This window comes from Dermacentor silvarum, chromosome 4 (genome assembly GCF_013339745.2).
Source record: "Dermacentor silvarum isolate Dsil-2018 chromosome 4, BIME_Dsil_1.4, whole genome shotgun sequence".
Lineage (NCBI taxonomy): Eukaryota > Metazoa > Arthropoda > Arachnida > Ixodida > Ixodidae > Dermacentor > Dermacentor silvarum.
The window spans coordinates 104,508,376-104,522,294 of NC_051157.2; the positions used below are offsets into that span (position 1 = coordinate 104,508,376).

At 48.9% G+C, this 13,919-nt stretch overlaps 1 protein-coding gene across 1 annotated transcript in view; it reads left to right on the forward strand.

Moving 5' to 3' along the window:
* The window catches only part of LOC125944996 (serine/arginine repetitive matrix protein 2-like), a 91,979-nt gene that overhangs the window by 55,945 nt on the left and 22,115 nt on the right, over positions 1 to 13,919 (forward strand). The window contains exon 4 of the mRNA XM_049666508.1: positions 7,052 to 7,184. Within this exon, the coding sequence (XP_049522465.1) occupies positions 7,052 to 7,184 (133 nt within the window). The remainder of the gene's footprint in view (positions 1 to 7,051; positions 7,185 to 13,919) is intronic.

The window sequence follows — 13,919 nt, forward strand, 5'->3', positions numbered from 1 at the left end:
TCCCCCAATCATCCCCCCCCCCCCCCCCCCGCCGGGCAGGCAATGTACTTCGAAACAGCCCCCACGTTGCTGGCGTCTGTGTAGGATTTCGGCTGTCAGCCTTGCCGTCGAAGTGCGCGAGCACTGGGGCCTATTTGCAGTCGCTTCGCAATTCTGTAATGACTTCCGTTGCTCTTCCGTCCACTAGAAGGGTGCATCTTGGCGTGTTAGTCTCGTTAATGGTCGGCGATCCTTGAATATGCTTCGACAAAACGACGGTAGTAAGCGCAGAGACCTAATAATCGCTGAACTGCCTTCTTGTCTCTGTTGGACGCGGGAACTCTGCGCACGGCAGCTAGCCTCTCGAGGTCTGGCCGAACACCGTGGGGCTGACTACATGCGAGAAACTTTAGCTCCTGAAAGTCATAATGACATTTTTCAGGCTTGATAGTCAAATTGGCTTTGCTGAATGTCTTCTTCTTCTTCTTTCTGGGGTTTTACGTGCCAAACCAGTTCTGATTATGAGGCACGCCGTAGTGACCAGTTTGACCACGCTGTGGTTGGGTTCTTAACGGCACTACAACGCAAGCACACGGGCGTTTTTGCATTTCGCCCTCCATCGAAATTCGTCCGCCGCGGCCGGAAGTTGATCTCGCGACCTCGTCTGCTCAGTGCTTTGCTGAATGCGATGAGTAACAATCTTGAGTCGTTCTATTATGTACAGCAAATGTTCTTGAAACACACGGAACGTCGTCTAAGTAGACTAAGCGCATCTGCATTTCAGTATATATAGAGCCGGACAATAATGAATAGCAGTATCTTTAGATTTATAGTTGAGGTTACTGACTGGCATATGTGTGTGCTGCATTCATTACCGTTATCAGCAACAGCTCCTCCTGAATTCTGCTTCGTACCACTCAAATACTGCAAAGAGGTCACAGGTAAGACGTTATGTCTTGCCTGTGACCGAAGCTAAGTACCACTACTTTTAAGATCATCGTCATCATCATCATTATTTTTGTGACCACATGTGACAGTGCGAAGAGGCAAGGACTCTTTCTTCTGTGTTTGTTTGGGACAAGAAGCAGCAGCGCTGTGTGCTATCTGACTCAGTTTTTCTACCATCATAAATGTCTCTTTCTCTCTCCCTCCCCCATTGTTGATTCCGATGTTGAGCAATGTAAGATATGCCCGTTGTGCGAGGTTTACATTCACCTTCTCTGTACTCCTTTCTTTCTCGATCTATGCATGTGTAACTAACAATAAACGATGAAATAGAGCTGAGAAAAAAATTCGTCGGCCCTTCCACTCCGTGAAGATGGGGACCAGCGAAGCTGAAATGTGCGGCCCTGGTGTTTATCACCTGGGTTAATTCCGAGGGTTCATTAAAGTATTTCTCAATTATGAGGTTACAGACACGTTCGGCTGCGACGGAGAGAACGACGTCACCGATGGTATGCCCGCAGTCCGCCGTTGTCGCTTGCCTTCGATGTCTCGAGTTTGCTCGGTGGCAATGGCAGCATTCGCCTGCCATTGCCGCTTGCGATTCTTGTAAATTGAATTGCTTCAAAATTTGATCTGTTCTTTACGTAAGACAATGAATGTCTCATACCCCCTTAAGCAATGGCTCATACCCTCGTTACAGCGTACTGGAACCCAATTCTAGTACACTGTACACTGTAACAGCGTACTAGAATACCCCCGTAAACGCGGCTTCCCCATTACGACGACAGAGGAGAAGGGAAATTCTACACTGGAATGATGAGCGGCAACGCAGCCAGCTGTAGAAGAAGACGACGGCGATGAACGCGGGAGCAGTGGCACGAGTGCGTGCCGAGCACGAGCACGAGCGCAACCCGCAGGCATTCCCGTATATACGACGCCCTGTAGGGGCTTTCTGAGCAAGCTTCACCCCGACGTTGATCCATTCTACCCAGACTGTGGCACTGAATTTTGCTCGTTAGATCACATGCTCTGGCAGTGCCCTGTGTTACAGGATTTTAACCAAGAAGAAGACTGGACGAAGGCCATCACAGATCCCAGACAAGACGTCCAACTCTTGGCTGTCCAGAGGGCCCGTGAACGAGCGGAGAGGCACGGCCTCTCTGTTCCGACATGGGACTAGCCTACGGCTAGCAGGCCCCCTGCCTAGCTTCTCAGGACCTAAATACAGTGTTTACTACTACTACTACGACGGAACGCACATAGAGTTTACATAATCTTATTTACATCCCGCTGGTATGTCTATGTGCCTTAGCAGCGCGCAAAGAAGGGGAAGGACACCGTCAAGGTCCAGTTAAGGACGTCCCGCAGCCCAACGCGAGGGTCAAGGCGCATGCTTAAAGTCGCGTTTAAGACAACCGCTAACGTAAGCTGCCTAACGAAACCTACTAACAGCGTGATGAGACAGAGGACAAGAAAGTAAACGACGCTCTGCAATGCAAACTCTGCCAGAACGGCTGGAAACTTCGTCATCCCGGTCAAACGACCAACTTAGGAGGGGAAAAAATTTCCACATTTTGCGACATTGCCATTTTTTTTAGTTGGCTATCTATCTACTATGTAAAATGAAAATAACACTACAACGAACAGCCTTAACGCACGATTACCCCCCCCCCCCCCCCCTCCCCAATCATTATCATCGCAGCCTTCGAAACGCGTGAGCAGGCCAATTGTCGTCGCGTGCTTCCTGTTCGCGTCAGTGAAGCTCGCGCTTGCACAAGTCACGCGTTACGCGCTCAACGTTCGTGCTGCGAAGAAGAAGGCAGCAGGTCCCGGAGCCGCTCGCTGTCATTTTATCTCGGCTGTTCATCCTGTAAGTGCGCATACAGCGGTCACAACTGCGTTCCGTGCTCGTATGCATGCGTCTACTTCGCGGGGATAGATACCGGACCGCTTACGCTACTGCAGCAGTAGGTCGAGTCGGCTCGACCCCCGACCGAGTCGGCTAAGGTTTGCCTGTCGCGCTCACTTAGACCTAACGGTCGGGATGGCTGATTGTTGAGTCGGGTTGAGCCAGACAGACTGGACCAGGGTGCGACGCACTTGCAATATGTAGGCATATGCGTGCGTGTCGGGCCAGCGTTCATATCCAGCAACGAAGCGCAGCTCTGTATCGCGCCTCAACCAAATGTGTGGCCGAGATCGCGGCCTAACCTGTTTTATCTGTGGACATTAGGCCTAATGGGAACGAGATCATAGCCCGTAGTCATAGCCCGACGTTTCACTCGACCTGCGCGTGTCGGTTTCTTGTAAAAGAATATCTAGACTCGACTCTACTCACAATTATTCCCGCTACTGTCCTGAGTCTAGCTTCGTGGTGCAGCACACAGGCGTGTCATACACATATCCGCGGCCTCGTTTTCTCCCTCGCATCCGGGAATGGGGGGGGGGGGGGGGGGGGGGGGATGTATGCTGTAATCGACTGTCCACTTCAGCCGCCGCTGATTGGCTGGATCCAAGTGTAGGGCGAGGAGAAGACTGGCTGGGGGCGTTTGTCTCTTCCTTGCTCGTACGGCTCCAGCCAATTAGCATTTCAGCAGTGGACTTCAATCTTACCGACTAGGCGGTTAAGGTTAAAGACTGCATGGGCGTGTTGGTATAGCATACTAGATACTAGATCTAACATACTAGAGACACGGGATATGTGGTTTATTCTTCTGACGTCGAAGACATTTATTACTGTATTCCTCGCAAAGAGCTCTTGTTTTGCATTGAACATTGTATTGATAAATGCGGAAATGCTGCTTTTCAGAATGATACACAGATGCACGTTGAAGCCTTTTTACAGTTGTTGCCTGCGTGTTTAAGGTCCGCCTACATACTTTGGAATGAATACATTTTCTTCAAAAGCAAGGATATGTATATGTTCGTCTATCGCATCGATTCTGAGTGACTTGTTCCTAGCCAACATAGACAAAACCTTGCAAGGAACGCCTCAAGAATTTAGGGGTTGCTCGTGTCTTCATATTTGTAGATGATTATTAACTTTTAGTTGACTCTGATGAAAACGGCACGCAGTAGCTGTTGACACACAGAGAATTTTCAGTGAGTCTCTAGAGCCCCTGGTCATCACATGTGAAGAGCCAGACGGTGGATCCATTAGGTTCCTTGACTTAAAAAAAGTTGTCGCAGTTTCACCTAAAAGGCGAAGCATCAATTGCGATAGCAAACTTGTAGAGAGCTATACGGAGTAATGATATTAGCTTTATCAGCTGTATAAACTTGGACATGCAGCAGCATCGGCAACACGCAGAACTGTTGTCGACGCCATCGGCGTTTCGCCCGCGTTCGCTCAAAATGTGTGCGGCGTTGGTGACTGTTGCCGGAGCCTCTGATATAAATAGGCACTGCGTGCCGCAGCTAAACGTCGCCTCCCTTCCCTCCCCCTCCCCCACGGCCTCTCGCGCATCGGAAGAAGGCGCGTTTGCTCTACATATATGGTGATTGTAAAGGAGGAAAGAGACGCCTACTTTTGCAGCCCTTAAGGAAGCACGGCGCAGAACGCGCGTTTGTTCTCCGCCGTGCGTTCACTCCCCGTGAAAGAGCGCGTCCCTCGCGCCCTTTCACTCGCACATACAGCGTTCAGCGGCGCGCGGTCACGATTTCATCTCCATTGACGTCATACGGAACCTCACGGCGACGGCGACGCCGACGGCAGAAATCTGCTTTTGAGTGTCCATATAATTGCTATCGCAATAAAAACTAGGTCTCCGCCTGATGGACGTATGTCGGCAATACGAACCGCGCGCAAATAAGCTCCTTTTTCGATTCGAACCTGCGCATTCTAAGGTCGTAAAACGAGCCATAGTTAGGTCTTGCTACAATAATGCGTTAAGGAAATCGTGCCATCATAGCATTGCTGACAGCTTCCGGCAGCAAAAACGCAGGTTTACAGCAGCAGGCTATCATTCTCATGTATTAGTGTCTGTGGCACAATCATTGCTCAAGGAAATCGGAACCAGGCAGCCATTATCTGGGTAGGAGCCCTGCGGCCCAATCAAAGCTGAAAAAATTAGTGGTGATGCCGTACATACAATCGATCGCGCACCGTGTCAAGAAAATTGGTAAACGGTGCAATGAAAAAGTGGATTTTCCGGCCACGGAAAAATTCTGAGCATGTGTGCGAAGGTAAATGCAGGCGTCACACAGAAACTAGGCTGTGAAAAAAGTTGGGAGGACGCTTAAGCTTCGCTTTTAAGAGTGGAACGCGATAGCATTCAAAGATCCCTGACTGCTACGCGTGGTTCCGGACGACTGCAGCTTATGCAACCGTAATGGCTACTGGCAAACACTGGCGGTGATCCCTATGCACGTAGGCGAGCTGTCTGGTGGAAACGCGGCCTCTTGCGTGGGCCGATCCCGGAGATATTGCACAACCGCGCCAAAGAAATGACAGGCTTCCGTATTTGTTTCGCACTTTTAATATTTCAGTCTGAGAAGATTTATCATAAAAGGCATACGCTGTGAGTGTTTTGTTTCATGTCATTTGTTTGTGGATTGTAATTCTCAAGATTCCGAGGAATAGCTTTGCGAAGAAGGCTAGACAAGGTATGAGCAACATTAATGATAGAATGGTGTGGCATACCTAAACGTGGTTGGGGATGATTTTCTTGGCCGCGGGCGCCAATGCGGAAGCCGAAGACGGATTTTCTGCGACACGGAGACCTAAACGCTATCGCGTTAAAAGATTGAAAGATGTTCGTCGTGTGCGCGGAGGGAGTGGTATACATTCTGTTCCACTTTCGTGCGGCAGTAAGCATATCGGACAAACTGGGCGCTGTCTGAAGGAAAGATCAAAGGAGCATGAATGTAACGTTTCAAGAGCAGTCGCCGGACACCTTGGGATTGATTGTAGAGATTGCGGATGTCAGCCAATCTTTGAGAACTGCACGGTTGTGAGCAAAAATGGCAGACAAATAACGCGCGCGATTATCGAAGCCGCCGAGATTGCGGGCACGGAAAGTATGTGCGTAAGCATGCCGTCTGTTTACCTTAGAGCAAAAAAAAAAAAAAAAAATCGATTTACTCACGCCCTAATCTGAAATTTTGTACCATCCTTGTTCCTTTTTATTCCGGTATCGAGCGCCGCCAAACGGTCGTGTGACAAGGCCGGCTTGGTATTTGTGGATGGTCCTTTTCGATTTTTTGTATTTTTGTTGTTCTTTCCATTTGAGTATATTCTGGTATTTATTCCGAGGTAATACATCGATAGTTGCAAGTAGCGCTCCGTTGTATGTGTTTCTCTTTTGTGTGTCCCGTCAAAGCGTTGCGCAATCCAATACCTATTATACTGCTAGGTGGGTTCTTACGGCGAATTCGGCAAATCCCACCGGTGCGACGACGATTGAATGAAACGGTGCATCGGGGCGCCCGTAATTCGTCATTACAGAATGTTATCTGTAGCGGTGTAATAATTGCGTCATAACTTGCGGCATAAAAGATTGAGTCTTAACGTTGCGTCGACTTAAATGACGCATGCCTGTATCTTTTTTTCACGTTCGTGTCGCGCATTTTTTTTTGTTGTTGTTGTTGTGGATGCGCGCACTGAGACGCGTCTCTCTAGCCTTCGTATAGCGTTTCACGTTATGTATGAAACAATAGAGAGATTTAGATTAAGGGGACGGAAGCGTAAGGGCCCCCTAGAACTTGGGGCCGCGGTACTGCGCGCGCGTAGACCGGTCTGCGCGTGCGCAGTACCGCGGTCCCAAGTGCTAGGGGACCCCTACCCTTGCGTCCCCCTAATCTAAAACTCTCTAGTGTATGGCGTTCCCGAAGGACGACTGTGCGCAAACTGTTAGGATACACTGGGTGCTATCCTGGACATTGACAAAATGTTCGGATTTTCCCTTTTTCGCTGTATAACTACTGCGGTCAAGGGAGCAGTGGACCAGTTAGTCGTCTTGACTCAAGTCCGGCTATAGAGACCTCCAAAAGCGGCCTGCCGATGCTATAGGTTCCAGTCGTGAAACAAGTCGCGAAACACTCGCACTTGCACGACGCGCGAACGTATATACACAATGGGACGCACGATGCCAATTTTCACTATTCGCGCGTGCGTGCTTGCAGGTAGCAAGACAAGCTGGCGAGTCCAGCGGCCGGACAGGAGGACGAGCCAGCGGGGGTGGCGCAGTCGGTGCCTGAAGGAAGCGTTCACCAGGTGACAACCAAGGCGCACAAGAAAGGAAAGAGGCATGGACACAAAGGTAAGTTCACCATTGCTTACGGGGAAGTCACGGCCGAAGCTATCTTGTAGCTATAATGTATATATGGACTATGCTATACGCTCTAAAAAAATTCACGCTTATCTAAGCGTGCGCTTGCAGTTTTTTTACACGCTTACTCTAAGCGTGATATTTCTCCACGCTTAGTGATCACGCCTACTGGGAGCGATCAGCAACCCCTCTTAACGCTTAGCGGGCGTGATAGGGACCCCCATTCATACGCCTATTATGGCGTGACCATTCTCCACGCTTACACGCGGCTCCTGATGTAACGGCGCACGAGGGGGAAAGGGGGTGGGTCGGGGAGCATGCCCTGCCCCCCTCCCGCCATCTCTGCATGCGCGGAAGGCAACGGAGAAGCACCGGCTCTAGTCTGCTTGGGTCGCTTCTCTAAAGCGAGCTTTAACTTGTGCTTCGCCAGCGCAGACTGTGGCGGACCAAGACGTTATGACAGTGGCAGCAGGCCGGCGAAGTAGAAGCTGAATATGCTGCAGAGAGATTGCGTAAGACGCTCCCACCGGTGAAACAAACTAATCCACTAAGAAGGGGCTTTGCAAATCCTTGGCACATTTCAACGACGCCAAGGAAGGCAAAACGTAAACAAGCCCCTCGGTATCTCCTTGCAAAAAAGGACGAATGCCCTCTCAACCGTGATCTGCGACGCCGCGTATTCGGAGATAGCGATCCGTGTGCAAGATAGGGACGTGAGGACAGCATTTCCCCATTAAAATCATCATGGTATTGCACTCTTTCCCGATTGTTGTTTGAAAGTAGCTGATCAAATTATTTTCACTGGCCTCTTTTTCTAAAAAAAGACGAATATTCTAAGCAGCGAAACAAATAGCACACATATTTCTTCCTGGGGTAAATAATTTATTCATATATAGGATTCATTCCCAGAAAATAGGATACAATGAAACGTTGGTGTTTAAAAACAAAAGTTAGAGTTACAACGTCTTCAGATCGCCGAGCTCGTGGGATCGAATCCCGGCCATGGCGGCCGCATCTCGATGGGGACGAAATGCGAAAACACCCGTGTACTTAGATTTAGGTGCACGTTAAAAAAACCCCAGGTGGTCCAAATTTTCCGGAGTCCCTCACCACGGCGTGCCTCATAATCAGATGGTGGTTTTGGCACGTGAAACTCCATAATTTAATTTTAATTTAAGATCGCCGAGCAAGCATAGTCTCTATATGAGCTTGATTTAAATGCTCAACGCAGTGAACAAATTCTTTAACCTTCTTTGCGCCCATGATAATTCGTTGCTTGTTCCTAGCTTTACAATTGATAGCACAAAAAACTGGCCATATGCAGCCGAATATGTTATATATTTCCTGTAATATAGAAATAGGCACATTACAATAGTGCCTTTTCTAGAGATATGTCATCGCTGATCTCAATGCGTTCCTGCTCACAGCGGCAGATGAGGAACCTTGCCTTCCCCTATTCAATGCAAGGTCCTATAAAGTCATTTAGCGGTATCTGGAAATAAAGAAAACGTCTTAATCACCAGAGTATGATGCTTTAGAGATGAAAACACACTTCTTTTAGATTAAAAGCGGTATACATTGACCGCTTGCTTTTTCACTGCTTTAACGTTGATTGCATTTCTTCAGACATTTCTGCTATTGTTCGCTGTTAAAATGCGGCAGTCTGGAGGTCTTTAGAAGCAGGCGACATGGGAAAGAGGGCAAACTCGCCGCAATAATGAGAGCATGCTTTGCAAGCCTGGGTCTCAAGCACGCTTCTATGGAGACGTATGGCGGCTCCGAAAATGTCTATTTTCGACACGATCAGAAGGGCCTTTTTCAATTCTTGTTCATTTTGATGAATCCTACTTTCAAACCTTAGTTTGCCTTCAAATGTGACCTGAAAAACAAAGGAACATTGCGTAATACGCAATTAGGCACATAACTGCAAGCGATTGATCATGCTCTCGATAAAACTAAAGTTCGAAAATTCGAACACAACTGGCAACGCATTCGAAGAAACATTTAAAAAGCGAACGAAAAATGAGCTAGAAAAACGTAGTTATGCCTAATTTTCAACACAATGGAGATGGAAATTTTGATAGGAATGACATTCTATGTGAACTTGCCACACGTCAACTCTCACTGATGGTTGGCAACTGGAAATCAAGAGCTGCATAAGTACATTTGCAACAGGCAGAGTATATTCGTGTTCACTGAACACAGTCACACTTCCTTTGTTTAGCCCCAAAAGTACAAAATGTAAAATATGCGGAGCTACACATAGATATCATAATTCAAAAGTTGAATTCATGTTGCAAGTAGCACGTGCGCTTGCAAGCTCGCATGCAGCGCTTCTAAGATGCAGGTTACTGTCAGTCGACAAATAGCTGACAAAATTATACATTTTCAATTTATCGCCAGCGGCATACTATGAGCGGCACACGCGACAACTATACCGCGAACGGCCGCGGAGAACTACCTCACTTGTACAATTTACAGAAAATCCACCGCAAGCCGGTGTCCGGCTCGCCGGGAAGCTTGCAATGTACCTGTGCTTTAATTTGCGTTAACGCGTAATAATGCAGCCATCGATATGCTTTTTGAAAATTACGCTCAAAGGGTTATGGTCACTCTTTGTAGTGTTTAATAACTGTAATTTCATTGCCTGTTGACCTTTGGCAGTGAACAACACATGAAATAAGTTGTATCAGATATCACTTTTCGTAGCATCCTTGCCCGAAGCCGAGGGTCTGGCGGAGCTCTCGTAGGGAGCGGACGCATCTCACATGCAGTCCGCACCTTTTCGATCTTTTTCCGCAACCGGCTCACGCAGCTTCACCAAATTTACTAAGGACTTTCCTTGTGTGTTCCGACACCCATACGGACCATTTGGAGGAACCGGCACCAAGATTCTTCGGCGATTTTCGCCGTTTTCGGTAGGCGCCACGCCACCTCACAGCTACGCCGAACCCAGGCCTAGCGCGACAACGGAGACGCCGTTGCTCGCCCGCTCGACGCAGCCAGTGTCTCCGAGCAAGCAGTGATGAGTTACACCGTCGAAGGCGAAGAAATCGACCCCGCGGAGCTACGTGATGGTACGTGGCAGCACCCGAAATGTCCGGCCGACCCGCTAGACCTCCAAAAGCGCTTCGGTCGCAAGAAAACCGACCCCACCGAGCTGACCGAGGAACTAGGCCTCGGCCGGTGCTTCGGCTGCCTCCAAGAATAAGTCGCGTCCGCCGCAGCTACCGCGACGGAAGCCCATGCCTCGACTGCCCGAGGAGGACTATAAAATTGTGTTGCGACCCAAGTGTGCCGTGAATCTGACCAACATTGGACTTATCGCACTCTTGGAGGCGATCTACGCGACATCCAAAATCAACCAGGCGCAAGCCGAGCAAGCCGACCAGGTGAGAGTGCACCCGATCAAAAACACCATCACCATTAGTACACCCGATAGAACGCGGGCGGACGCTTACCGGACTCTTGAATCTTTACGCTGTGAAGAGCATAACATCGACATACCAGTATCGGCGTACGTACCGGCTCCGGACGACTCCATACGGGGACTGGTCTACAGAGCCTATACTAACGAAACGGACCAAGCCATTCACGATGAAATAGCAAACAAGAACCCGCAATTACCTATTGTGAATGCAAGAAGACTCGGTAATTCAAAACACTTTGTGATCACCTTCGCCGGCCGAGACTTACCGTCCTTGATACGTTATCGGTGTTTCACTCTAAACGTGTACCCCTTCAGGGAGAGGCCGGAAGCTTGCTTCAATTGTCGGAAATTAGGACATCGCTCCGACGTATGTCCACAACCCCGACCAGAAATCCCCAGATGCCGAAGGTGCGGGGAAGAGCACTCACCTCCACCGGAAGGAGAGAAACCGACGTGTATCCCACTCTGCGTCGTTTGTCATGGGACACACCCAACGGGTAGTCGAAACTGCAAAAGGCGCTTCATACAACCAAAACAGAACAAGAAAACGACGTCACAAAGCGACACCCAGACCACCGGAGAGACCAGGCGTTCCCACTCAAGAGGGCGAACCCAAGGCGTCTTTCGAGACCGCTCCGAGTCATTCCCTCCTCTACACAGCAGAGAGATTGACCAGTCCACTTCCGGAGGAAACACCTCCCAGCAAGACGAACCTGCCAAGCACGTAGCCTGGGGAAGCGGTAAACCTAACCTCCGCGACAAAACAACACCGCAAGTGACCACCTCATTGGAGACACCGCCCGAGCAGCAGTCACGAAACGGACGGACAACGACGCAGACAAGGGAAGAACGTTCCGGCTACAAGATCAGCCAAGCTGCCCGAGAAGAGGGCACCCCCACAAGGCCCCAGCAAAGCAAGCCACAACAGCAACAGGACCAACAGGTGAGGGAGCTGGCAGAGCAGATAAAATTTCTAAAACAACAATTGGCTGCCGCTAATGATAAAATTCGACAACTCGAAAACAAACCAACCCCAATTAGTACCTCGCAGAATCTCTGTGCGAACAGACCAGTGGTTTGCGCTCCGAGTGAGGCAGAAAATATGGAAACTGACGTAACTAAAGGCGAAAAGCGGAAAGCAGCTGGCCCAACAGAATCAACAGGTGATAAGAAAGGTAAATCGGAAGGGATGGATGCGCGTGTAGCTCAACTAGAAACCGCATTTGAGCACATTCTAAATAACATGAGCAATTTAACCGAGCAAATTAAGCAACAAACGGAAAACATTGTTATCCTGAGCACGACAGTGCAGGCACTTGCTACCCATACAGGCCTTGACATGGCACGTAAGCCGCCCGCAAATCCCTTGCATCTGTCGGGAGACAATGACTCATCTGAAGCTTCGATGTCAAAGTCAGATGCTCGACACCCGGCAGGGGGACCAATCAGATCGCACAGCGTCGGCGCGGCGCGGCTAGATCCTCACAGGCGTTCGTGATGGCTGGAGCACCTATAATTTTATGGCAATGGAACTGCAGAGGGTTCAAACAAAAACGTCGAGCCCTAGAATTAACAATTCAAGATTCGCAAGAAAAACCCGACGTTTTGGCACTCCAAGAAATTGGCATTGCAGCCAAATTAACAGGCTATGCAACCTACACGGAAGTTCTTCGATGCGGCCGCTCTCCGACCACAGCGCTCATGGTGCATAGAAATCTGACAGCAATTCAAATAGACTTGGAATGTGACGAGGTAGCGTACACATTCATTGAAATTCTACCTAATAAAAGAGCAGATCAATCTCTTTTCGTTCTAAATTTGTATAGTCCCCCAAAAGACAAAAGTCCATCCGCATCCAAATTGATGATCAACGCCTATAAGCACGCCCATAAAGCACCACTCGTAGTGCTGGGCGATTTTAACGCCCGGCACTCAGCCTGGGGCTACCCAAAGGGGGAAAATAAAGGCAACAAGATTTGGGAAACAGCACAAGGCTATGGTTTCACCCTTCTAAACGACCCGGAGCGCCCCACACGCATTGGCAATAGTGTGAGTCGAAACACGTCCCCCGACCTAGCCTTCGTCAAAAACATTGCAAAAACCACATGGGAGAATACTGAAATGAACGTGGGAAGTGATCACTACATTCTAACTATCACGGCCTTTCTAAAGGGCTACAGGAAACGTAAACTTACTATCCTGCATACCAGGTGGGACGCTTTTCGTCAAGTTCGCGATAAACGAACTCCCGCACCCATCTCTAACCTCGAAGAGCTCGAAGAATGGGTCGATACCATACTTCAAGACGCCAGTAATGCAACCATAGAGACGGAAATGGAAGATGACGGCCCCACTCCGGACTCGAGACTAATTCACTTATGGGAAGCACAGAAGAGCATACAAAAGCGATGGTCGTCACAAAAACATAACAAAATCCTTCGCAAAAAGCTCGTAAAATTAGAAAGGGAAATTGAACAGCACTGCCAGTTCCTTAGTCAGGAACACTGGCATCAGCTTTGCGATCGAATGAACGGACAGTTGGGCAATAAAAACACATGGTTCCTGCTTAGGCACTTAATCGACCCTAATCAAACCAAGTCTGCATCGCGGAAAAACATGCAAAGAATTATTCATTCCTTCCCCGGAGATGACGACACTCTCATTAAAGAGTTGAAAGATCGCTACTTCAACGTCGACAAAGACTTCCCAGTCTCAAATACCTACACAGGGCAAGAAAATGAAGCCCTCGATAAAGACATTGAGGAGGCTGAAGTCCGAGCTGTTCTTAATAGCATAAAGACCACAGCTGCAGCCGGTAAAGACGGGGTCACAAATAAGATGCTCAGAAACCTAGATGACCGTTCAATCATAGAAATTACGAAGTTATTCAACATTCATTGGAAAGCTGGCACCATCCCTCCCAGCTGGAAGCACGCAAAAGTCATTTTTATACCGAAACCGGGCAAAAAGCTCGAGTTAGGAAACTTAAGACCAATTTCCTTGACCTCTTGCTTAGGAAAAATCATGGAGCATGTTATACTCACGAGGCTAAACGAATACGCTGAGACGGAGGGGCTATTCCCTCACACGATGGTGGGATTTAGGCCCAATCTTTCCACACAGGACACCATGTGGCAATTACAGCACGACATCCTGCAGCCAGGCCCTATCAGAGCCACAAGGACCATACTAGCGCTAGACGTAAGCAAGGCCTTTGACGGTGTTACGCATCGTTCAATCCTAACTAACCTGAACCAGATGAACGTGGGGAAACGCAGTTTCGCATATATCGCAAA